The 26,366-nt window shown below is 28.3% G+C and overlaps 3 protein-coding genes across 8 annotated transcripts in view; 2 read left to right on the top strand and 1 right to left on the bottom strand.

The window, feature by feature from the left end:
• Positions 1 to 10,579, top strand: part of LOC123262104 (pleckstrin homology domain-containing family G member 5-like) — an 85,691-nt gene extending 75,112 nt beyond the window's left edge. For both annotated transcript variants that reach the window (XM_044724142.1, XM_044724141.1), the window contains 13 exons: positions 1,635 to 1,714; positions 2,974 to 3,271; positions 3,685 to 3,833; positions 3,918 to 4,229; positions 4,393 to 4,542; positions 6,319 to 6,579; positions 6,726 to 6,977; positions 7,840 to 8,054; positions 8,776 to 8,949; positions 9,394 to 9,599; positions 9,763 to 9,997; positions 10,107 to 10,307; positions 10,487 to 10,579. In XM_044724142.1, coding sequence (XP_044580077.1) covers positions 1,635 to 1,714; positions 2,974 to 3,271; positions 3,685 to 3,833; positions 3,918 to 4,229; positions 4,393 to 4,542; positions 6,319 to 6,579; positions 6,726 to 6,977; positions 7,840 to 8,054; positions 8,776 to 8,949; positions 9,394 to 9,599; positions 9,763 to 9,997; positions 10,107 to 10,125 — 2,351 coding nt within the window. In that variant the 3' untranslated portion in view covers positions 10,126 to 10,307; positions 10,487 to 10,579. The remainder of the gene's footprint in view (positions 1 to 1,634; positions 1,715 to 2,973; positions 3,272 to 3,684; positions 3,834 to 3,917; positions 4,230 to 4,392; positions 4,543 to 6,318; positions 6,580 to 6,725; positions 6,978 to 7,839; positions 8,055 to 8,775; positions 8,950 to 9,393; positions 9,600 to 9,762; positions 9,998 to 10,106; positions 10,308 to 10,486) is intronic.
• On the bottom strand, positions 9,907 to 17,602 carry LOC123262105 (leucine-zipper-like transcriptional regulator 1). The gene is made up of 5 exons (XM_044724143.1): positions 17,513 to 17,602; positions 17,271 to 17,443; positions 13,541 to 15,671; positions 13,265 to 13,460; positions 9,907 to 9,978 (listed from the first exon to the last, which is right to left on the bottom strand). The coding sequence occupies exons 2-4, from the start codon at positions 17,378 to 17,380 to the stop codon at positions 13,335 to 13,337; spliced, it is 2,367 nt and encodes a 788-aa protein (XP_044580078.1). The 5' UTR covers positions 17,381 to 17,443; positions 17,513 to 17,602; the 3' UTR covers positions 9,907 to 9,978; positions 13,265 to 13,334.
• A 2,234-nt stretch (positions 17,603 to 19,836) lies between these two features.
• Positions 19,837 to 25,838, top strand: LOC123260596 (tyrosine-protein phosphatase corkscrew). Of its 5 annotated transcripts, none has more exons than XM_044721778.1 (12): positions 19,837 to 19,907; positions 20,267 to 20,303; positions 21,046 to 21,168; positions 21,255 to 21,612; positions 22,296 to 22,408; positions 22,497 to 22,768; positions 23,100 to 23,179; positions 23,253 to 23,435; positions 23,656 to 23,832; positions 23,921 to 24,137; positions 25,332 to 25,483; positions 25,629 to 25,838. In XM_044721778.1, the coding sequence occupies exons 2-12, from the start codon at positions 20,290 to 20,292 to the stop codon at positions 25,794 to 25,796; spliced, it is 1,857 nt and encodes a 618-aa protein (XP_044577713.1). In that variant the 5' UTR covers positions 19,837 to 19,907; positions 20,267 to 20,289; the 3' UTR covers positions 25,797 to 25,838. The 5 variants fall into 5 exon arrangements, with proteins under 5 accessions (XP_044577713.1, XP_044577712.1, XP_044577714.1 ...); XM_044721777.1 differs by having other exon boundaries at positions 19,893 to 19,907; positions 20,193 to 20,303; XM_044721780.1 differs by lacking the exon at positions 19,837 to 19,907 and adding an exon at positions 20,455 to 20,509 and having other exon boundaries at positions 20,167 to 20,303.
• Positions 25,839 to 26,366: the final 528 nt, after the last annotated feature.

Genomic DNA, 26,366 nt, shown 5'->3' with positions numbered 1-26,366 from the left:
CTATTAAAGAAATTTTTAGGAGGATTTAAATTGTTTTCAAAATAAAAAATAATTATCTTAAGACGAAAAAATTTTGTCAGTCAACAATTTTTTTTAAGCCAAGATAGTGTTTTTCTAAATATTCTAAGTTAAGAAAAACAAGAAAGAAAGTAAAGTAGTTCAATAGTATAGTGCATGATAAAAATACTGCTTTTCTCAATTATTATACTTTTTCTCTGATTAACAGAAAAAATGAAAATTTTACTAATCTACTTCAAAAAAATTAATTCACGTGAATATTTATTTTATTACGGGTTTCAGGTGAATATTGATGTCTTTTATATGAATCTCATATTTGTGTCAAAATATGAGATTCATTATGAATATCATAATGAATCTCATCATGATATCAGATGATTTTTACACGGGCATTTACAGAAATGTAATATGATATCGCGGTTATTTGTTATTGCACGGAAATACGGTAAAAGTGAAAATTTTTGCGATTTGGCTCATCTTAGAACTTAATCTCAGAAATCGTTCGAAAAATGAGTATGTTACGTTTCATTGAAATCCATTTAGAATTAAGGGAGCTATAGAAGAGACAGAGCCGGTAATAATGTATATATGTATTTTCTAAATCCGCTTGACGAGCTAAATCGATACATAGCAAAATTTTTCAAAACTTCCGTCATGAAGACCAATACAATAGTTAGATTCCTATGAAATCGACTAATAAATTACTCATATAAAAATAAAATTAATTCGATTTTTTTGTATTATACAGCTGCTAATTAAATCACTAGTTACACTGATAAAAGGATTTGTTTATAGTTAAAAATATTTGTTAATATTTAACAAATCATTTATTAGAGACCACTTTTAGTCCTTAACAAATATTTCTTAGTATTTAAAAGATTTATTAATATTTAATAAATGAATATCAGATTTATTAAATACAAACAAATCATTTTAAATACTAAGAAATATTTGTTTGATACTAAAATGGTCTCTAATAAATGATTTGTTAACTATTAACAAATATTTTTTTAATACAAATAAATCCTTCTATCAGTGATACAATTAGTTATAAAAAGTACCTTGTACATTATTTCACAGTTACATTATTCGCCGGTGCAGTAATTTATTATAACTGTTGAGTGAAAAATATTGAAAAACGTGACAAGTTAGAATAGTTGTCCTGTCAGCACACAACAAAAGAGAATAAAGTAGAGTACAACGAAGAAGGGTAAGCTCTAGCTGTAGTTGTATCGTGAGAGGCTTGAACAGGATTCACGTTGAATATTCTAAGAGGGTGAAAGGACTTTAGGGTATAGTGAGTGAAACATCGGTATGCTTTCGTGCTTTAGCTCTCCCCTTTACTTCTCTTCTCCGTTATCTATGTATGCTTTCCTCACACTCAGCCTCTCTGTTTTGCCCTTCCAATCCCCTTTACTTACACTTTACTTCTATTCGGCTTTCAATGACGCACGATACCAAGTACACATTACACAGCCAAACGGACGTATTTGTATTTATACATACTCATCGACATATAGGCTCGATGAATAATTTCGTATATTCCCGATTAATCAACATTCGATATAAAAATGTAATTATTAGTATTTCAATTAAAATTTTTTATTTTTTTACAGCCAAAGACGAAAAAGTAACATCATCACGTACAGCAAGCCAAAAAAGCAATCAAAATGTTTTGTTACGCAAAGCTGGAGGAGTAAGTCTTTATTTAATTTTATAAAAAAAAAAAAGTTATTATTTTTATATAAAAAAATTTATTTTATTCATCTTTGAGTTAAATTAAAGTATTAAAATAAGAATAGTCCATAAGTAGACTGTATCAAAAATAATTCCTTAAGTCTTAACTTAATTTAAAATAACAATGAAACATTTTTTTTTATTCAGATATTATTTAAAAAAAAAAAAGGCATCATAGCGTTGCGTATTTTTTAATTTAAAAAAAATTTTAATGAATAATATTTCCACAGTAATTATTTTCTTCCGAAATTATCCAAAGTAATCACACAATAAATGTGATTACCGAATTTCATCTAGATTGGTTGAAAATTCAGTGAAAAAAAAATAATTTTACATTTTCTTGTCTTGAAAATTCGTTTTATTGAGAATTTTTAACGTTTTAAAATTTTACTGACTACTTTAAACTTTAATTCTTGTAACCAAAAAAAAAAAAAAAAAAAAAAAATGGTTTGATTAAATTTTTTTTTTCCCGTGTTTGAAGTTCAGTTCATTAGCATACATTTAATATGATAATGAAACTTAGCATACAAATTCTTTGAACGATTATCGAGGTCAAGTTCAATGAGTTTTAAAATGATTTAAAATACAAACTCATATAATTTCCATAAAATTCACCTAAAAGCTCATAAAATTACCTTTAATTATATATTTACACTTTTCTCCAATGAAAATTCTAAAAAGTTTCTTACTGCATTTATTTTCACGGTTTTATAAAAAATTCTTGGTCGCACCAAAAAATCTAATTCAATTTTAGTATTTTTTATATTCTCGTTAGATCACCACGTAAAACATCAATTAATATTTACATATACTGAAAAAAATTGTAGTGATCGGAACTTACTCTTCAAATTTTTTTTAACCACACTATTGCAAGAGATTATTATCGACTGCGCCGTGAGAACAAATGCAGTAGTTGAATTTCTACAAATCCACCTAAAGTAAATAGTTAAATTTCACATGTTGGCACTGTAAAATATCTATAGGTACATTTGCAAACCTTGTGTACATTATAACTATAGTTGTCGAGCTTTTAAAAGACTTAGTGATGTATTGAATGAGAAAAGCCCTGAAAGGTTTATTTTAACGAGTTAATTTACATATAAAAAGAGATGACTAGAACAAAGCCGTAATGTTTGCTCTGATTTAATTAACCCTATTCTAATTTCCAATTGTTGAAGCAAATATTTATTTAAAAATTTTTTTCTCAAATTATTTCAGAGCTATCGAGGTCGCAGCGGTCGTTTTTTCAGCATATCCACGGAGGACTCTAGTATGGATTCAGAGATGATACCTGGAGGTATGCTGACAACTGGGAAAAACACGTCTGGTAGCAGTTCTGTATCTAGTGGAGCGGCGGGTCTTAAAGCTAGCAAGCAAAGGTGGAGCGGTTTCTTCACAAACACCAAAGGAACCAAAATGGAATTGCTAGTGGAGCAGCTTAATAGTTATACGAAATATGGCGTATCACGTTTACCAGAAATTCAGCTTCCATACGATCTCATTGCAAATGAGCAAGGTCTGAGTTTGCTCAAACTAGATAGATATAAATATATATATATAAAGAAAGGAGGAAGGGAAGGTTAATTTTTTTTATACAATTTATATTCAACGTTTCATTCCACTACACAAAGTAAAGTCCGATAGGAAGATTCCTCAGTCAAGAGTGAATCGATCCATGTCTCTCAAGTACTCCTTATATACACACCGGCAATATAACTTTCTTTTCCTCCCTTTTTTTTTCTTTTTATATAAAACCATATTCACCTACTCAACTTTTCTGAATGCGCAAGTTGTACGACAAATTTATTTACCGTTTGATTAAAAAATTTTAATAATCCCAGTAAAGTATAAAATAAAAATAAAACAAACAGAAATACTTTTTATATCTTCATTCTTTCTTCGGTTTTAATTTTATTATTTTATAAACAGAACTTATTTATTCACTGGAAGAAGATTGGCAAGATATTGTTGAGAGTTGGGATTGTTTGACTGAGAAACAGCAGCAGCAACAAACGGCACTTTGGGAGCTGGCTCAAACAGAGCTGGCTTATATAAAAACTCTTAAAGTCGTGGCAGATGTAATTTAATTTTTTTCTTTATTTAAAATTAATATTGAATTATTTATAAATATTTTTGTAATGTACATATTTTATTGTGTCTAGCTTTTTATGGCTTGTCTGTGTAGTCTTCAGGCTTCGAATATTTTAACAGAAGTTGACCGCACGAAGCTGTTTAGCAATATTCCCGATATCTACACAGCAAATCGTTACTTTTGGAGCGAACATGTATTGAGGATGGTTAATGCTACACGGACAACTGGCAACCCACTCGATCCAGGTCATCTCCTTCAAGGTTTTGAAATATTTGAACAAACTTTTGCACCCTACACGAGATACTGCTCCGAGCAAAGCAAGTGTCAGCAGTATTGTCGTGATCGGCTTAATGACAACGAATTATTTACGGCCTATTTAGTGGCAAGTATTTATGTTATGTTTACAAGTTATAAATACAAATGTATGTTTGTAAATAAGTTTTTTAATTTGGAAAGTTTGAATAGTTAGATTACTTTGCAAAAATTGTAACATTTTTTAATAAATTTAAACTTTATGAAAATAATTATTTTTTTTAATTTTTCAGTGGTGTGAAACTCAAAAAGACTGCAATCGTTTGAGGCTCTTAGATATTTTGGTGAAACCGATGCAGCGATTGACTAAATATTCATTACTTCTTAAGGCCGTATTAAAAAATACTGAAGATGAGGAGCAGCGCTCTGAATTAGCTTTAATGGTAAAATAAATAAATAATTAACTTATTACTAGATAGAATTTTAGAATAATATTTAATAAAATTTTTTTGAGTATAAAAATCTACAAAAATATTGTTTACATTTTTTTTATACTAGCGGACCCGACAGACGTTGTCCTGTACACACGTATTAAATTTAGAAATTTTGAGAATGAGCTTATATAGTTAAAAACATCATTAGTTAACAAAAAGCAATAGTCATTCGTTAATTATTAACATTTTCGTAAATATAAGTCCATTTTGATTTTATACTCATCGAGACCTTTTGTTTGAGTAAATTATTTGACCAAATTATTTTTGATTTTATTAGAAAAAAAATTAACAAGGGCTACAAAACTATCAGCCTAATCATAATAAATAAACAGCCGAATTAATTTTTGCTTTTTTGATACTTGTGTATCTTTTGCCATATAACATGACAGGGGACTGTTTTTTTGTTATCAAATTGAGAAAAATCAAGCAAACTATTTCAATGCATTCAACTTTTCAAGTTCTCAATAAATGTTTACATTAATTAGAATAATATTAAGACTTATGGATCCAATTTTATAAATAAATTATAAATAAAAATAGTTGCCAGGGGACTGAGTTTTGAAGTGGCCCAGACATATATTTCCAGCACAAACTGTGCTTTGACCCTAAATAAAATGGCGATAAAGCTCTAACAGCCCTATGGTTATTAACTCAAGGCTAGTTAGGTCCTTATAAATCTTACAAAAGGTAAAATAACACGCTGGATTTTTTTTTTTGGCTTTGAACTTCTGGCAGGGGACTGTTCTTAAAATGCCTGGGACAAACTTTGGTTCAATGAATTTAATGAAACAAATTAATTTTCGGTACTTTTTATTGAAGAAGATTGTTAGTTAACTAATTAAGTTTATAAACATTATGGACCAAATTATATATTATGGACGAATAACTTAAAATTTAATCTTAAAGTTTTAATTTTGGGAGTGGGACAGCCCACAGGACTGTTATTTCGGTGGTTTACGAATTTATAGCAAAAAAACCAAAATTTATTTCATTTTAGTTTTCAATGCTCCAAATAGAAATGTTTTTTTACTTTCATAATAAATTTTTTTTAGTAACATAATAACAATTTTTCTGATAAAAAAATGCCTGGGACAGCAAAAAACATCCTTACAGAGAATCACCCATATATAAAGATTAGAAAATTTAAAAATAGATTCTACAATTTTAGTAACAAAAGAAGAAAAAATTTTCTATGCTTTGAGCTAATTTATTTTAATAATAATTTCAATAAGATTTTCATAGACGAAAAATTAATGAGACAATACCAATTATAAATTTTTCGCTAAAATATAATTCCCATTCACATTACTTGAATAACATATTATATCACTTGACTGACTAGTAAGGCATTTAATCAATGATTAAAAATAGATATCAGATCTATGTCAATTTTATCTTCGAGGTATCTGTCTCTTAAAATTATCAATAATAATTATAATAAAGAAGATACACAAAGATAGTTTTTATTATCAACCGATGTTCCCGATCCGATTCTTGAAGAATGACTAATTTTTTCATTATTATTCCTTCACCATAATATTTTATCGGTATGAGGTCTCATACCATCAGAGAAAATTTAGGAGAAAATTATGGTGAAGGAACAATAATGAAAAAATCTGATAATAAAAACTATCTTTGTGTATCTTCTTTATTAATTAATAACACCGATCTATAGAGTCACATAAATACAATAATTATAATCATAAATAATGAAATTGTTTTCAGATTAAATACGTTGATAATTTTGTGGCATCGGTGAATGCCGCATTACGGAGATCCGAAGAGACCGCTAGATTAGCTAGCGCAGCAACACGGTTAGATTGTTATGATGTTGTGGAAACTCGAGACGAAGAGCTCGAGAAATTAGTTAAATCGTACTGTAATCTTGATATTACATCTGCGCTAATGCCCGGCTGTCCAAAAGATTCACTGAGGACACTGTTACGTGAAGGTGACTTTAAATTACGAGACTCAGCAACGAGTAAAGTAAGACAACTTTAATTTAATTATACACAAACCTTATTCCATACTATTTAGTTATTTTTTAATTATAAATTGAATTATGATAAGTATCATTTAAAAAGTTTGTTTAATTAATTCGTTTTGTTTTTTTTTTTTATTTTTTTTTACAGACGGAGGTTCACGCTTTTCTCATGACTGATATGCTACTGCTGTGTAAAACATCGACTAAAAAAACATCTAGCAGCGGTAGTTCCGGGGGTGCTGCTGGCAATTTAAAAGTAATAAGACAACCGTACGTTGTTGATCGCTTACGTATTCATGAACTAAAGGAATCTTCCAGTTTTGGGTTAGTTTATTTAAATGAATACGGAGTTGCCACTGCAGCATTTATTTTATCTGCGAGTGAGCCTAAACTTGCTAAGGTAAATAATTTACTAAAGGTGTTTTTATGACCGAATTGTATATATATATAATGAGTGTTTTTTCATGCCGTCTAGGTCAAATAACTAATAGATGTTGTTCAAGTCAAGAGATGGATACTTCCATCTTCCCTTATTGGTTGAGAGATATCCTCTCTGTACATAAGTTCGATGGAAATCCATCAAACTTGAATACTAGTAAAGCTGTAAGCTTTTAGTATCCATTCGAGTACTAAAGATGTTAATTAATTGAAAGAAATGAAAGAAATTATCTTGAATGAGAGTAAAGACAGACTTTCGAAAAAATAAATGGGGTTGGTTGCCAAGCCAGGAAGGGGCCCGGTAGCTTAACTGGTAGAGCTCCTGACATGTTATCAGGGAGATCCAGGTTCGATCCCTGGCTTGGCAACCAACCCCATTCATTTTTTCGAAAGTCTGTCTTTACTCTCATTCAAAATAATTTCTTTCACTTCTTTCAATTAATTAACATCTTTAGTACTCGAATGGATACTACAAGCTTACAGCTTTACTAGTATTCAAGTTTGATGGATTTCCATCGAACTTATGTACAGAGAGGATATCTCTCAACCAATAAGGGAAGATGGAAGTATCCATCTCTTGACTTGAACAACATCTACTAATTATTTGACCTAGACGGCATGAAAAAACACTCATTATGTAAATAATTTACTTTTATTAAATAGTTATGAGTAATAAGTCATAATATAAGTGATAATTATACTATTTAAATGTAGAGATAATACACAATTAATTGGCATTTAAACTTGTTTAATTAACCGCATTGTACCTAACGACAAACTTGATAACAAACTATGTATATTATATATTACATTGAATGGAATAGTCGTGGATAGAATCTCTGCGTAAATCTCAACAACAGTTTGCAATAATGAAGATTCCACCACTCGGTGAAATTCCGCCCACGGCGATTGTAAGCAGACAAGCAAGCACGTATTTGGGAGACGGTGACTTTGAATTGGAAGACAATGAAATGCTACCAAGAACACCTCGGGGTAGCAGTCGAGCTTCGCGTGTTAGCAGTTTAGCACATAGTCACAGGTAAAATATAAAAAAAATCAAGTATATTTATATGTATATACAATCACCAGTTTTATTTTCTCAGAGAGAAATTTTTATTTTGCACGACTCATGATGCGAAGCGTCAGAGAGTGCTTTATGATCGAAAATTTTTTTTCACCTCATTTCGGCAACTATTTTTATTATTATAGTCTTGTTAGTTCACGGAATCAAGATATTTTGCATACTATTGTCAAGATAATTTAATGGAGATTAATTTGACTTTTCAAAAATTGATTTAGGACAATAGAAATAGAAAAAAACATCAAAATAAGTCAAAAAATTTTCCTGTCCGTCATGTATGAAACTCTGAAAACACTGTAACTTGCGAAAAAATGCATTAATTGAGTTGAATTTTTTTTTTTTTTAATTCTTTGAGAGAATTTTTATCCCACTAGAGACACTTGCGCAATATCGTGCTATTTTAGCTGTTTTATAAATTTTTTTTTAACATTCTTTATTTTATTAATCTTTCATAATTTAATGAGCATTATGAGTCGTGCACTTTTGGATTTTCCAAACTTTTTTTTTTTAGACACAAAAATTATGTTTGCATTAAAAAAAATTTTTTTTTATTTATATTGAAAGATTTTTGGAAAAATAAAATTGAGAACTAGCATATGCATCATTTGCAGATTATTTATATTTTTTTTTTTTTTTAGACACTTTCATGCACTTATTAAATATTTCTTTAAATTTACAGTGGAAGTATAGAAATGGAAGGTGTTTCTCCTGGTGGAAGTAGTTTTCTGCCAAGTTATAATCAAAGTAGGAATGTCAGCGTTGATACTAATGAACCACCCCACGGATCCAGTATCTCATCAGAAGAAGGTGGCGAACTTGGCGTAACTCATAATCACAGGCCGCTTCAAATTAGGTGCATATTTAATAACTATTTTTATATTAAATACTGGCAGTATTCTCGCTCACTGCTAATCATCAATTTAATTTTTTTTTTATACCAAACTTTTAAATTAAAAATTTAAAAGTTACTGTGAAAAATAAAAATTCTTACTGAACTAATACTAGAAAAATTTATATGAATAGTTTAGCAGTAACTTTAATATTAAAATAAATAAATAAATTTTATGACACTGAAATTAACTAACATTAAAAATTTTTTAGAATTTTATATCAATTAAATTATTATAAAAAAAAAATGAATAAATAATTCAACATGTGAAAATTAATAAAAATTATGTGACAATTTTTAGAAGCATTTTTAGAAGCTGACAGCTAACATCAGTATTATATTTTATACGAATAATTTTTTTTCAATTCAAAATATCAAAATAAATATTTTATTTTTAAATAATTACAGACGATCGCTGTTGAGTAAATCACCAACTCCAAACACTCTGAGCGTTCAAGTGCCTGCGTACTCATGCCTTGGCCAATCTCTACCCAATTTAACGCTTGCTACATCACCACAAACTTCGACAGTTTCACCAACACCACCTAATTCACTTCTAATCGTTCCGCAAATTACCAAGAGCAAGGATACACTACTGTCTCCAGGACATAGAGGTTCAGTTTAAATAATATTATTGATTATTATTGTATTCTTATTTTTTTTTTTATTACTATAATTATTATTATTATTTTATTATTATTATCAGTATTACTATGTATATAACAATCAATATAAAAAAATGAATGATTAACAAATAATAATTTACATTTGTTGTAGGTATTTCATACCCACCTCCGTCGCCACCGCGCGGAGCATTACGACGTGCGTTTGCTATTCCTCAATCACGGAATCCCCCTTTAATAAAAACAAGGCACGTAAATGCGTCTGTAGCAGTGCCTGTACAATCGACCGTAAGTTTTGATACCGAAGCGATTGAAGAGAGACGCAGAAGGTTGGAATCTGCTCAGCGTACACCCTCATTCAATAGTGGTTCTGTTAAAGAAGAAAAAAGGTTCTTTTATTATTATAACTTAATAACTTAATGACATTACAGTTTTTTTCTTTCTTTTTATATGCGTCTATAAATATAACTCTATTTTATTTATTTATTTTTATTATAGAAGCGAAGAAAATCGATGAAATGTCTTTATCCTTTGAGAGGATATTGCTATTTTATAGCCGAGAGTGTGAAAGGGCAAAAAGCTCATTCATCAGAGGCTTGACGGTTTTGGGATACCGCATACTTCAAGTAAAAGCTATTTTTTACATTGTAACGGCGGCATTTTTTTTTACTCTTGATTAAATTGTTTTCGTACACACATGTAAGATTATAATATGTAAAATTATATTTTGCAATTAATGACATCAAGTTCTATCAAAGTCGTCGCTGCAATATAATAGATGTATATAGATTTAAGATAAATGCGACTTTAACTTATGTCATTAAACACAATATAATTCAAAAAATAATTATTATAATTAAATAATTTTGTATTTTCAGATAGGGGCCACTTTAAATCAACGTAAATTTTCAAGTTTATATTGAAGACTATAAAAATTATTATTGTTGTTGTTATTATTATTATTACTATTATTATCATTGTTATTTTTTTTTTACTTTATTAATCGTTATTAAAAAATATGCTTATTAATAAGATACGCATTTAAATTTACATATTAATAAAAAAAAAATATTATTTGTTTTGTTAACTGTTGCAGTGCAACCTACGCGCGCTTATGTGTAAATATATAAGCGTGATAAATTGTGATTAATATCATAAAAATTTTTTTTTCTAGATCTTTAAGTAAAACAACTGGCCTACTAGATTGTAATAAATAATTAAAAAATAATAAATGCTTTAAGAAAGTTTGTAGAATAACTTAAAAATAATATATATATTATTAAAATAAAAATATGACAATTGTATAATTAGGGATGATATTTTGACTTTTAGAGAAATGTAAAATACGATTGTTTCGTAAATTTTATATTATACGAACAATATATTGTATTAATTAGACAAAAGTATGATTCTCAAAAATGTAAATAATTAGTAGTAATATTTTTGATTGATTATTAGTCTATATATCCCACGAAATTGGATCAAAAATAATTATTGTTTGTTAATTTTTTTGTGGGATACTTAAATTATCTATAAATAAATATTTAATAAATTATCAATAATTATTTGTGATTAATAGACTGAAAAAAAAATAACAAAAAAAAAAAAACAAATAAACAAACAATATTATTGAAATTACTATGTCAATAAAAATTAGGGACGAAGCTTTATTTTTTAGCGCATTTTATGCTCCTATTGTTATCTTTTCTTTATTTCTTTCTTCTGCATTATTCGAATAAGTTTATTTTTATTACATTCTTTTTGCTAGTACATAAAAAAGTTATTATTTTGATTGCTATTGTTTGTTGCTTGTATCAAGCTAAAATTTAGGATTATATATAAAAATCAATATCAATAAAACACAATAAGGCCTAATTGTACATCTAAGAAAAATTATAATTAATAAAATATTAATAAATAATTCGTTATTTATAAAACAAATGTCGTATTTTTTTTCTACTAATAACCTTTACAGTGTTCTTGAGCCGATTTAGGGAATCAATAATTTATGATTGTTTTGAGAATAATAATATAAAATAAGGTTCTTTATTCAAGCAGATTATTTATATTATATATTTACGATTATTTGTGATTCCATTTATAAACAATTCAGTGATTTTTAGTTTTCATAAAAATTTCAGATCACTTCTTTTAACTAAATAAATAGCTTCTAATGCATCATCATATGTAATACAGTTTCAAATATAACAGTAATAATTCTATCAGAAATAAATTTATTTCTTACAAAAACGTTACGTCAAGCGTTATGAAGGATATTTGTCTACTTCAAAATGACATTCAATTTAACTCTAATAGAGTAGAGAAATAACTCTCACATTATGGAGAATATTTATTCGCATGAAATTTTTACATTTGATATATTTTATTGTCATTTATGTCTATTTAGATTTTTAGATTTAAAAAAAAATTTTAACTTTGAAAAAAATGTTTTAATTTAAAATTACTAAATTATTTATTCTCAACATTATTTATTAGTAAAATTACACAATTGTTATTTTCAATTGTTTTATATTTTTAATATAAGTTTTAATTAATGATAAAATCAGCTTATATACTATTTAGTTCATTCATCTTTCACTGTTGAGTTACTGAGACTGTTAAAATTACTCGTAGAATATAAAAAAACCTAATGATTAATAGCAAACATTGTATACAAACATATTAAGTATGATAACATATTTTTCGCATGTCCTAATTTATCATTAGAGTTGTACACAAAGCTAAAATAAATAAAAACCGCTCCAAGTTTATTTTCTATGTAATTATTACTGCATTATAACTCGGTAGCTTATAAATATTAATTTTCAAAAAAACTTGAATTCTATACTTTTCTCTCACATTTAACTAATCAAAAAATGTAACTATACATCAATAAAATTGCACAGTTTTTCATAGTTCAAATTAATTAAGACTATAAATAAAAAAGTTTGGAAAATCCAAAAAAGCACGCCTCATAATTTTATTTTTCACAATAAAATTGATTAAAATAAAATATAAAAAGCAAAATAATAACAAACAGAAAACTCTGCTATGGTTTAGTGACGCGATAATTCTAAGGTGAGGAAAAAAATACTATAATAAAATGTATAGATAGATATATAAAAAAATACACAGTCACATATTAGTTTTTTTATAAATAATAATTTAACAACAGTGAATTGAACATTCATATTAATTGAGAAAGTCCTAAGTGTGTTACTTTAGATAATAAAAAAAAAATTATTCCGGTACGATCATTTTTTCCCTGCCACATACACCAATCCATAGACACCGACACACGGACGTCCAGAAGAGATTATTTTTAATGTTATTATTTACTATGTTAAACAAAATAATTGTTATTGAAATAAATTTTATGTGCCTGAAAAATTATTTGACTTGATATTAGTACACTCAGATCAAACTGTAAGTGCGATAAAAAAAAAATCAATTTCAGTTTCGAGAAAACTGCTTTTTTTGAAATGTCGAGAGTAGAGCACTACCTCAACGCTTCGCTTATGAGGCGTGCAATTTATTAACTTAGTTTATGAAAATTGTACTGAGTAGTACAATATTTTGCTGAGTATATTGTAAAATCTGACCATAAAAATAATTTGTCAATAAAAAAAAAAATTATTTTTCATTTTTATACTTACATTGAAAAATAGGAATTATAAGCGTATATTTTTCAGCATCTATCCGTAAATTAATTACTATCACAGCCTGTCAGCAATCACTTGACTGCATGATATCTTGACAAGTTCGAGCTTCACTTCGTTCGTCAGCTAGCGCATCAAAGATGTCAAGAAGTAATTCACGGCTTATCTGCCGAACTCGTGGTAATCGCGCGACCTAAACAAAAGATAATAATAAGTAGCATTTGAATAAAAAAAAACTTGTCAATCAATAACAGTATTATTCAAAATTCTTACCTTACTAAAATTATGAACTATAATATTGAGAGCATATTTTTTCATATCACTAGCTTGCATTCTATCAGCAGCTTCTAATATGGGTATAACGTTGTCTACAGTGACATTCATTTCTAAATTTTGTTTACAAAATGCCTGCAACCTATTATTAGTAAATCCATAAAATACTGGAGCAGTAAAAAGATAAAGAGAATCTTCCGGCGGCATCGAGACATCAGCGTAGTAAATATATCTCATTAACGATACAAATGATTCTGTCGACGGTATCATTTCACCAATTTGAATGTTAACAGTGTTATTTTTAGGCATGAAAGAACGGAACATTCCTTCGAAATAGCTGCAACGCGCCGCTAAAATAGCTTTGTGAGCTGGATAAGGATCACCACGTAGCATCAAAGTTATGTCACAAAATTCTTTACCATTTTTTAAAAATTTTTCCATATCCTGCTCCAACGTTGTACCAGTACCCAGCTCGTACTGCTTTAAATAAATCCGCGTTGTTTGCGGAATTTGTCTACGACGAATTATTTCCACCATCAGCGGTTGATCTAGTGTCTCGAATTCGTGGCTCATAACAATTTGATTATAATTGCTGTCCTTGACAACAAAACTCAAACAAAATTCCTTAATAAAATACAATTTAAGATGAGCAGCATTATGCAGTGCCTCTAAAACATTAGTATGATTGACAGTTGCTTCAAGATAATGAACACACAACTGTTCCAATCTCGTCATATTGAACTCAAATGCGAGTCTGTAAACATCCATCATCAGTAAAACAATTCTGTTACTAGTCTGCTGCTGTTGTTGCTCAGATTGTTGTTGGTGTTGATCTCTAATACTCTTTGTCGGATCTATACGATCAGTATAAATATAGTTTAGAACCATTTCAAAGGCTTCTGGCACCGCATCTTCAAGTCTTACTTCCAACAATGATCCTACTGACGAAGATGATGATGATAATTCTTTAGCCCCCGTATTTTTGTCTTCTTTATCTTTATCTTGTTCAGCGATTTTAGCAGCGGCAGCAGCAGCAGCTAATTTTTTTCTCGCTTCACGAATTTTTAAACTCAAAAATTGGGATCGTGCAGCTACCATGGCAATATGAGCCGGTATTTTCTTCTCCATAGTGTCTTTCCCAACTACAAATTCAACATCACAAAATTGCCTGGAACTTAACAGTCTTCCAAAGTCATCGTGTAGAGTGCACTTAGGATAAGATGAAAATTGAAAGCGGTAAGTCTCACCAGAGCGTACATTATTGTCAACAGTACCTCCAAATATAAACATAGCTTCACCAATAACAGCTGCAGCGTGAAACAATCTGCCAGATGGAATTTCGCTGTCGCTCGAGGGAATTACAATACTCCAAGTTTGTGTGTCCAAATCATAACAATGAAGGTCATTAGGCAATGTCGAATCAGCAGCACCACCAAATACATACAGATGACGATCAAAACTTACCATTGTGTGGCCATAACGTCTTGCAGGTGGTGGTGGTGCTCCACGTAATATATGCTCAGTAGATATACGAGTCCATCGTCTGTCTCTAAAGTGAAATTGAAACAGACTGTTTGTTATTTTAGCACCACTCTGTCCGCTGAATACAAACATCGATTCTCGTGCTACTGCAACGGGAAAATTACAGCATGTAGGCGGACAATCACCAGACTGTACAACCGGTTCCCAAATTCTCAGCTCTCCAGGTAACAGTGATATTGTCCACATGTCATTCAGCCGAGCATTTCCGTCGTAACCAGCGAATATCCACAATTTATTGTCATAAACAGCCGCACCGTGTGCTGATCTTGCTACTGGAGTTTTACCAATAAATTTCCACTCCGTCCACTGGCCTGTTTGGAATTTATACTCAAACAAGTCATTTTTATTTGTCAAGTTAGAGTTTGAGTGAATGTCACCAGTGTATCCACCGAATACGAACATTGATGAGTCATGAACAACCGCCGAGTGATGATACCTTGGAGCTGGAGGACTTCCAGTTACAACAGCTCGTCCCCATGATTTTTCTTTTACATCAAATCGCAGCAAATCGTTCAGCATTCGTTTACCATTGTCACCACCAAATACATAGATTGCATCCTTGTAGGCAGCTACTGTATGCTTGCTGCGCCTGTAAGTTATTTGAATTTAGTTTTTATTTATTTATTTATTTATTTAATAAAATTCTCTCTTTTTCCGAGCTTGATAATATTTTTATATTTTGTTAAAGAAAGTTTTTAAAACAGGAAAAAATTTATAAATTTTTTAGTAACTTTTTTATAGGTATCATCTATGTAATCAAGAAAAATAAGGAAATTTTTTTCGGCGTATTTATATAATAAAATAGATTTTTTTAGTTGAATTTGATATCATCAGAAAGGTTTTGGTCTGAATTTGTTCTTTTCACGATTTTATTCATTTTTTAATGAGAGTAAATTCTTTATATGAAGTTTTTGGAGAAGTTGTGAATAGTTCATTGGTTTTTTAAGATTGATCCGTTACATTTTCCATTAAATTATCGTTAATTGATCCTGTCATAGCAAAATTATATTTTTTATTTATTTAAAAAATATCTAAACTGCACAAAAAAAAAAAAATCTTGACTGGAGAGTAAATTTTCTTGGCTCAAGAAAATACACTAAGAAAAAAAATACTTTTATTAAGAAAATTTTCTTGATACAAGAATTTATGTTCTTGAAAATTTTTAAGAATATATATTCTTAGCTCAAGAAATTGTTAAATTGATTGAAATAATTTTTACTTAATTTAAATAAAGCTATTCTTTTGTTTATCTATTGTCCAAAGATAAATATATTGATGTTCTTCTCTTCAGAAATTAATAATTAATAATAATAGAATATTTAATCGTTAGCGAGTTTCTTGAACCAAGAAATTGTGAATTGAATAAAAGTATTTTTTTTTCTCAGTGTACAGTAATTAATATGAGTATACATGTATATAAATATATAAGAGAGAAATCACAAATTAGAAATAATGATGAGAATAATAAGAATGATAAAAATAATAATAATGGGGGAATTACTGTGCACACTATATTAAGTAAAAAGTTATATGAAATTTAATTTAGCTGTCACTCGACAATTTTTTAATTTTCTTCAATACAAAAATTTGTTCCAAAATATGATTTTTAAAAAATTGCATTTTTTATTTGTTAAAATTTCTACATGTCCATTTTTTAAATATTTTTTTTTTTTGACATAATTTATTTATTAAAGAAAATTAAAAAAATTATCGAGTGACAGCTAAATTTAATGTCATAAAAGATATAGCAGAATAGAATGATATTAGCACTGATTTAATCTGAGTTTAGTATGACATTAAAGTTAGCAGTCACTAGAGAATTTTTTAATTTTTTTTAACAAAATTTTTAGCAAATAAATTATGACCAAAAAAAAAGTATAAAAAAAATTGACATGAAGAAATTTTAAAAAATTGCATTTTTAGTTTTTTAAAATTTCTTCATGTCAATTTTTTTTATACTTTTTTTTTGGTCATAATTTATTTGCTAAAAAAAATTCTAAAAATGATTAAATATCGGCTAAATTTATTATCATGAGTTTAGTATTGAATGTCTGACAAGTTGGTCACATGAAGAGGGTTCTTAGTTTCTCTTGGAAGGAGTTGAAGAAGTCGATGTCTTGGTAAAGTTTATTGACGGCTGTGGCTATTCTAATGATTAATGATTAATTATATTTGGAAATAATTTTACCTAGCTCCAACAAATTCATCACACTCAGGCATACGCTGCCAACGATGAACTGTTTCAAAAGGTCCAAAATCTAACGTCAAACATTCAGCAGTCATATTATTATCCATCATTAATTATCTAGTTTACTTGTTAATTTATCTAGGCAATAATTTATAACAATGACACGGTTGTAATTATTTGTAAATAATTAATGTAAAAAAAGAATACATATTACTAAGCTATTTAATTTTTATTTTAATAATTCATTACAAAAATGACTAAATTTTTTAGCTCACTACTCGAAAAAGATTTCATTGTCAATAAAAAACACCCACAACAATGAAGTCGGTTAAAAAGAAACTGGTGGTGTATTTTGTTATGCTTCCATCTAGTGGATGTTATTTTTATTTATTGAAAACTTTACTTACTGTAGTTCTTTCGCCCGGGAGTATTAAAATACTCGGTTTCAGCGCGGGAAAGGAATCATTTTAAATAAAAGAATTCTATTTAGACGTTATTTAATTTTGATCAAAATTATTTAGTTGGTTTCAATTTATTATTCAAGTTGACAAAATATTAAAAAGCTTCAAAATATAAAATTAAGGTCCACAGATTCGGTAGAATCTGGCGCCAAGTTCCGTTCAAATCAGTTGTAAACGGAGCGCCAGACTACCGAGTATGTTTACTGTAAGCAGAACGGTATTTTGAGGTTGCAAAATTTTATTTAATTCTACGGTACTTCTTGTTCCTAAATTTTATATTATAACAGTAATTCATGCTTTATTTTAATGATATTAATTAATTATATTCAATTATAACAATTAATCTACCTGAAATTATTAAATTTTATCAGCATAAACTATGGCAAGCTCAAAAATTTCGATCCTGACTTTTTTTCTATGTAAAAAGTGACATGCCACAGACTAAATAATTCGAGAATGCATGGTAATCTTCCAATAGATGGGAAACTACAGTTAAAAAAATACATTTCACAGCTTGCATCTAAATCCGCCAGGGTGCGCTGGAATTGTTTTTACATAAACTGTAGCTTCAAGGGGATAGTTTGCTATAAAAAATGCAGCCAACGCGAGATTTAAGTTGGTACCAATTGTAAATTTTTATTATAATTACAAAAAATACTAAAATCCGAACAAAAACAGTTCACTGTAAAAAAATCGTGCCAAGTCCACGTTCATAACACTATCAAGAAAAAAAAAATTTCTTTTTTCTTTACAAAAAGATATAAAATTAAAAAATTAAAAAATCCAAGTAACCGATATGATTGTATTTGATTTTCGGAAATTAAAAAAAATTTTATTGTAAATTTGAAAATTAAAAAAAAAAATTTGTAACGTACTTGGTGTGCGTCATTGTGTATTTCAATTTTTTTAAAGTCCTAGTAAATAGATTTTACGAATTTCATTAAAAGTAAAATATTTTGCAACCATGCACACTAAATACGTTCTAAAACTTTTTTTTTAATTTTTAAATTTACAATAAAATTTTTTTTATTTCCGAAAATCAAATACAATCATATCGGTTACTTGGATTTTTTAATTTTTTAATTTTATATCTTTTTGTAGAGAAAAAAGAAATTTTTTTTTTCTTAATAGTCCTATGAACGTGGACTTGGCGCGATTTTTTTACAGTGAAATTGTTTTTGTTCGGATTTACAATAACGTGATCTTAGCAATCTAAGCTCTCGGTGAGAAGTGTCGTTACATAGTTTTTCCGAAGAGCTTCAAACTCCGTTCTTCTCCGACCATACCTCCCAACATATATCCGCTCTTGTACATATATAAGTACACATATTTCTACTACATATAAATGATTTTCACACACTAATATATAATATTTTCTATTATATTCACATATATTTATTTATAAATTATATATATTGCAGTGCATTAATATTCGTATTTTGCAAATTAGATTAAGCTTATTACTATTTCTATCAATCTATAATCTATTAAAACTATGAAATAGTTTAATTGTTAATGTAAGAGATAAATATCATTTAATAATATTATTTTATACAATCTTATTCTTTTAACATTAATTAATAATTATTTATAAGTTGGATACAGGATATAAATTTTTAATTTAATTTTTTTATATTTCGTTGCAATATTATATTAAAGCAAGTTTAACAAAATATGCTATTTAACGATCTTATTTTTTTGTTACATATTTGTTACGTTATTATTTAGCCGTTGAAACAAGGGATCATACTCCCTTTGTACTCGATAATAGCTTATATTTATTTGAAACAAAATATACTCTATATAATAAATATTTTACGAAACAGAACCTAAACTTTCTAATTTGGATAGTGTTCACTATTTAAATTATGAATTAATAAAATAATTTAATATAATCTAAATTACATTTAAATTTGCACTGACTGGTAGCGTCACCTTCTGGATGCATATAGAGGCATTACAATTAAAAAAAAAAAAGTTTTTTTTTTGACAGAAAAAACAAGTGGCGCCATCGTTCGAATTTTAAATAAATTATTTTCAAATTTGATGAATGTTACTCTTCTTATTATTTTAACAATCAGTGGATTTAGTTGACCATTTCTTGTATTCTGTATCTGTCGTTTTGGTGAAATTTTTTAGCAGCATTTCGCATTGCCGCTTGTACATACAGTAACAAGTATAATTAAATATTATTAATAAGTTTATTATTAAAAAAATTGAAAAATTTAATTTTTTTTTAATTTTAAATCAGTGACATAGTTTTTGTTTAATAAAATTTAAATAAATAAAATATTTTATCTGTTATAATTAAGTTTTAGATTAATAATAATTAATATATATATACATACATATGTGTAAAATATATATGAACATATAAGTATATGTATATATAGCATAAGTATATTGTATATATATATACATACATACATATATGTATTCATATACACTCACATACATGTAGGTATATAGATAGATATATAGATATATAAAGCGAAAAAAATCTCTGATGAGATATTACAAATTATTGATTGCCAGGTGGTCGTAATTATAATCACGACATGGCATCTCGCAGGTGAGAAAAGTTTTTCTACTTATAAAACAAAATATTGTAATAATACTAACTTATTTATAATAATTGATAAACTAAAAAAAAAAATAATAATAAATAAATAAATAAATATATAAGTGTATGATAATTATTATCATATATAATATCATCACAGACAGCGAATAATTTAGCAAGGTGCTGATAATCATCGTTGAGATTAGTCATTAACGGTAAGTTATGCGTAATTATGTGAACAAAATCATTTCATCGCACTCATTAATTTATCATATAATATAATACTTATTATCTGTTCAGATATATTTATTTTTATAAATATTATTAACTTAAAATATCAATTTGGAATTAAAGTGCGGTAAAACGTCAAATACTAGATACTTCTCAGTTATACTTTTTCATTATTTTATTTATTATTATTATTTTTATTTTGTGTGTTAATTAGGTGGCTAAATGCTGATAAAAATATTTAGCAAGTAATTTATAGAATATCAATAACATGTTTGAGATAAATAACGTCAGTTGTCGATATGTGTACAGTAAAATTCACATGTACCACATGAGAATGAGAGTACAGGGCGCGGCAGACAGCGAGCTTTTGTCGTTTATTTAAAAAGTCTAGCTATTTAACTATTACAATGGTTATATTTTATTGTTCCTCTTCCTCTTCCTTTATTATACTTTTTTTTCTCTTTTAATTGATATTCTTTGTTTACTTCAGTCGTATTGATTATTGTTAATTACTTTGCAGATGGTTTCATCCCAACATATCAGGATTAGAGGCCGAACGTTTATTGATGGAACGAGGCTATGACAGTTCATTTCTTGCACGTCCAAGCTCTTCCAACCCTGGTGATTTTACTCTCTCAGTAAGGTAGTTTAAATATTAATTATTTATTCAGTTAATTAATATTCATTTTTTATAATGATGATAATAATATTACCCTTGATTTAATATAGAAGAAATAGCGAAGTAACTCACATTAAAATTCAAAACACTGGTGATTTTTACGATTTGTATGGTGGTGAAAAATTTGCAACGCTGTCAGAACTCGTGCAGTATTATATGGAAAATGGGGGACAGCTGCGTGAAAAAAATGGTGAGGTAATAGAACTAAAGTATCCATTAAATTGTGCTGATCCTACCACAGAAAGGTGGTTCCATGGGCACTTGTCGGCTAAAGAGGCTGAGAGGTTGATGCTTGAGCGTGGTAAAAATGGATCTTTTTTGGTACGAGAGTCTCAAAGTAAACCCGGAGATTTTGTATTGTCTGTACGTACAGATGATCGAGTTACACATGTGATGATCCGCTATCAGGTAATTTTTTTTTATACACATCTAATATTTTATTTTATTCATGTGCAAGTAAGATATACATTTTACGCTTTCACACAGAAAGAACAAGATACACTCTAATATTAGGTGACTGAATGGTAGTTACGGACAATGTCTCGGATAGCTTAACTGGTAGAGCCTTTGGCGCGTAACCAAACGATCCGGGTTCGAGTCCTGGTCTGGGCTGTCTGAATTATTTTTTCGGTTACCGAAAAAATTCCTACTGAGTAAGGTCCCTCCTCCCCCCTTTATCTTTTATTTCCCCAGTTCCCAAATTTGTCTTTAATGACAAATTTAGCTATAAATTATGGCTTTATTGTATTCAAATAGTAGCTAGTATAATTTAGATTAAAATGAGTATAATCCAGATTACAATGAGTGTAATCCAGATATCACGCAGTATAATCAGGACTTTTTTGCTACTATCTGAAATTTTTTTTCACCACAGATATCACTGGGTATAATCTGGGATGATATCCACGGTCATCTTGTTCTTTCCGTGCCCGAGTAAATTATTTTTTTTAATACATTTTAATTAGGTGAGTTTATTTATAGACTATAACTATAAACATTTATAGTTATTATCGAAAAAGTGAGATCGTACTTGCACATAATTTGTATTAATTAAAAATAATTTTTATATTAAATAATATTTTATTCTTAAGGATAATAAATACGATGTTGGCGGTGGTGAAAAATTTGATAGCTTAAGTGACCTCATTGAGCATTATAAACGAAACCCAATGGTTGAAACAAGTGGCAGTGTCGTTCATTTACGGTATTACAGTTATTATTTTAATGAGATATGTGATGAAAAAAATTAATCGAATTTAATTTTTGATCCGAGTTTGTTGATACTCTTTTAGACAACCGTTTAACGCAACTCGGATAAACGCTAGTGGAATTGAAAGCCGCGTAAGACAATTACATAAAGAAAATGGTTCGTCAAACGGTTGGGCAAGTTGGAACGGCGCACCGGGAATTGATGAATCTGGTTCGGGACGTGGCAAAGGTAAAGCTGGATTCTGGGAAGAATTTGAATCTCTTCAACAACTTGAATGCCGTCATCTATTCTCACGCAAAGAAGGACTAAGGCCGGAGAATCGTGCAAAAAATCGTTATAAAAATATTTTACCTTGTAAGATATTTTATTTTATTCAATTCGGCTGCCCAATTTTAAAACACAATAACTGCAAAATTTTTATACCTTATTTTTTTTAATATTGCTGATTTTTTTATAACTTTTAGACCTTAATTTCAAGTATTTTTTCTTAAAAATATTAATATTCAAGTATTTTCTATTCATAAATCAAATTTTTCATCAATTTGGCAGGCAAACTTTTTTTTAATAAGAAAAATTAAAAAAAATTTCTAAATGTTAGTTACTGTGTTTTGAAATTGGGCAGCCGAATTATTAATAATAATTTTTTTTATTTATCTACTTTATTTACGATAATTTTTTTTTTTAGTTGATCATACGAGAGTGAAGCTTAAAGATGTAGATCCGAATGTTCCTGGTGCGGATTATATTAATGCTAATTATATCAAGGTAAGCGAAGTCGTTATTTTACACTTTAATGACACAAGTTCTTTTATTAAATTTTTTTATAATTTTACAATAGAATGAAGAACGAGAGGGTTCAGGGACCGGTGCTGTGGCCAGTAATGACTCTTCGGCATTCAATAAATGTTATATTGCTACTCAAGGCTGTCTTCCTAATACAATTCAAGACTTTTGGCACATGGTTTATCAGGAGAATACTCAAGTTATTGTAATGACCACCAAAGAAATGGAACGAGGAAAGGTACTGTAATTTTTTAAATAATTTATTTTGTTTATACATTAGTACCAGTTGTACAGTTTGATGTTAACAAACTCTTTTACATTTTTCTCTTAAATCTAATAAATTAAAAAAAAAAATAAAAATAGTTTAACATATTTTTTTTTTAAATAATTAAACAAATGAATTTTAATCGTATTATTATACTATGGTCTTGTTATTATTTTTTTTTGTTACTTTATAGAACAAGTGTGCTAGATACTGGCCGGAAGAAGGTGAAGTTGCTGAATACGGTAATGAATGGAAAGTTCGTGCGCTCGCACGTACATCAACAGCCGACTACACGCTGCGTGAATTTCTTTTACAAGGAAATAAACCTAATTTCTCAGAGCCTAGGAGAATTTATCATTATCATTTTCAGGTTAAATAATAATCTTATATTTTAAGTAATTTAATAATTAAATAAATTTAATTTGTTAGTTTTTATTTATAGTTTATTTGATTTACAGGCATGGCCTGATCATGGCGTACCTTCAGACCCAGGTTGTGTGTTAAATTTCCTTCATGATGTTAATGCGCGACAAGATTCAATTTCTGCGTCGTTAAATTCAAACGGACAAACACCTGCAACTGTTGGACCTATTCTTGTTCACTGTAGCGCGGGTATTGGGCGAACTGGGACATTTATCGTAATTGATATGATTCTAGATCAAATTAAACAACATGGTATGAATAATTAAAAATGATACCTATTATTTGAGTTAGTAATTTAATTTTAAGAATATTGATTGTGATTTTAATATTTATTTTTTCTAAAAACTGGTTTATAATACTTTATAAATATTTTCTGACGTAAGTCATTAAATTTTCAGTTTTATTGGCTATCCAGTCTAATACAACAATTTTTTTCTCTAATTTTCCGTAATATTGTTAGCCTGTATTTCCCTCCAGGCATAAACAATTTACCCTCAATTCATATCTAAATTTGTCATTAAGGGGCACATCTAGTGTGACAGCCTAAAGAAAAGGCAATTTTTGGGGGGAAAAAAAAAATTACTGTATCAATTGTTTTAAAATGTTAAGGGTATATTTGTACATATTTTAAGAATACACAGTAAAATTTTTGAAGAAAAAAATTAAATACTTTTCGAGTTACATGCGATCTCCGACGGCGCTAAAAAAAAAGGTCTTCCACTGTTGCAGTGATTCCGGCCTTTTCCGTGGATGAAACAAAAAAAAAAATTCTCGTTAAACTAAAAGATATTGCCCGTACGGCATTTTTTTTAAAAAAAGTTGAATTTTACCCAAAATTTTAGTCGTTTTTGGCCTGCCGAAATTCGATTTTTGATCAGATCAAAAAACTGGTAGGTCATTGTATGGAGGACTATATACAGAATATGCAGAAGAAAATCTGATAGTGATCGGATCATTTATCTCCGAGTAGTCACTGCAGCAAATTCGAAAAATGCTTTTAAAGATGAAATGATCCTATTCTAACTGCCGAGCGGCTACTCTAGAAATGGCTGTAACTCTAAAACTATTTTATATATCGATTAAAAATTTTAATATGTTATTTTTAAAGGTATAACCAGTCGAAATATGAAAGAAAAAAAAATCGATTTTTTTTAAATTTCACACTAGGTGTGCCCCTTGAAGATGAATTTGATTGAAAAAATAATTCGGACGGCCCAGACCAGGACACGAATTATTTTTTTAGTCAAATTTATCTCTAATTACAAATTTAGATATGAATTGAGGATAAATTGTTTATGCCTGGAGGGAAATACAGGCTAACAATATTACGAAAAATTAGAGAAAAAAATTATTGTATTGGACTGGATAGCCAATAAAACTGAAAATTAAATGACTTACGTCAAAAAATATCTATAATTGATTTTGATTGTTAAATTTGTTCTTTAGGTTTGGATTGTGAAATAGATATTCAGCGTACAATTCAACGAGTTAGATCTCAACGTTCTGGAATGGTACAAACAGAAGCACAGTATAAATTTGTTTACCTCGCTGTACTACATTATATTGAGACTGCAACACAAAGAAGACAAGCAGAACAGGTTTGTTATTATATCATTAGTATTGTTTGTCTATTTATTAAAATAGTTCTTTAAATTATTATTTAATAACCATCTTAATTCAAAAGTATAAACATATTTAAATAAAAATATTCATTTATTATTATTATCATTATTATTATTATAGAAATCTCTGCAATTTGGCCGTGAATACACAAATATACGTTATAAAAGTGAAATAAACTCCGTAGGCGGAAGTTTAAATGAAAATTCATCGTTTGTTCAAACACCGACCTTAACAACGACAAATAATTTCACACTTCCAACTCCTGTCACCAGTTTAAGACCCAAGTAGTTATTAGAGAATATATTTGCAATTTATTTATATAAATATTAATACAAAAAAAAACAACAGGCTCTGACGACAACAGTAATAATTATATGTCTATACTTGAATGTTTTTATTTTCTTCTTGATTATTAAATGCAATCTTAGGCCTAGAATTGTTAGTCATTAGAAAAACATAGATTGAAAATTATTGAAAAAAAAAAAAAAAAAAAAAATGAAATAATAAACAAAGGAAATGTTTATTTTATTTTTTTTTATAAAATATATAAATGTGACAATTTACAATAATTGACTCGCATTAATTAAATAAAATATACTACTATATAATATTCGGGTTATTACAAAGTTTATCATTGTTGTTACAATGTTGCATAGCTTTCTACATAATATAAAATTTATTTAAAATATTTGCAGAAGCCTGTTATTGAATGCGATACAACTATTATTAATATTATTATTATTGATAATATTGATAGTGCACCAGAGTGCAATTTTTAAAAATTACTTTAGTGAATCAAATTTCATTATAAAAATTGCTAAATATATAGTTAAATTGTGATTTAAAATATAATTGAAT

This window comes from Cotesia glomerata, linkage group LG3 (genome assembly GCF_020080835.1).
Source record: "Cotesia glomerata isolate CgM1 linkage group LG3, MPM_Cglom_v2.3, whole genome shotgun sequence".
NCBI lineage: Eukaryota > Metazoa > Arthropoda > Insecta > Hymenoptera > Braconidae > Cotesia > Cotesia glomerata.
This window is presented reverse-complemented; position numbering and strand designations above follow the sequence as displayed.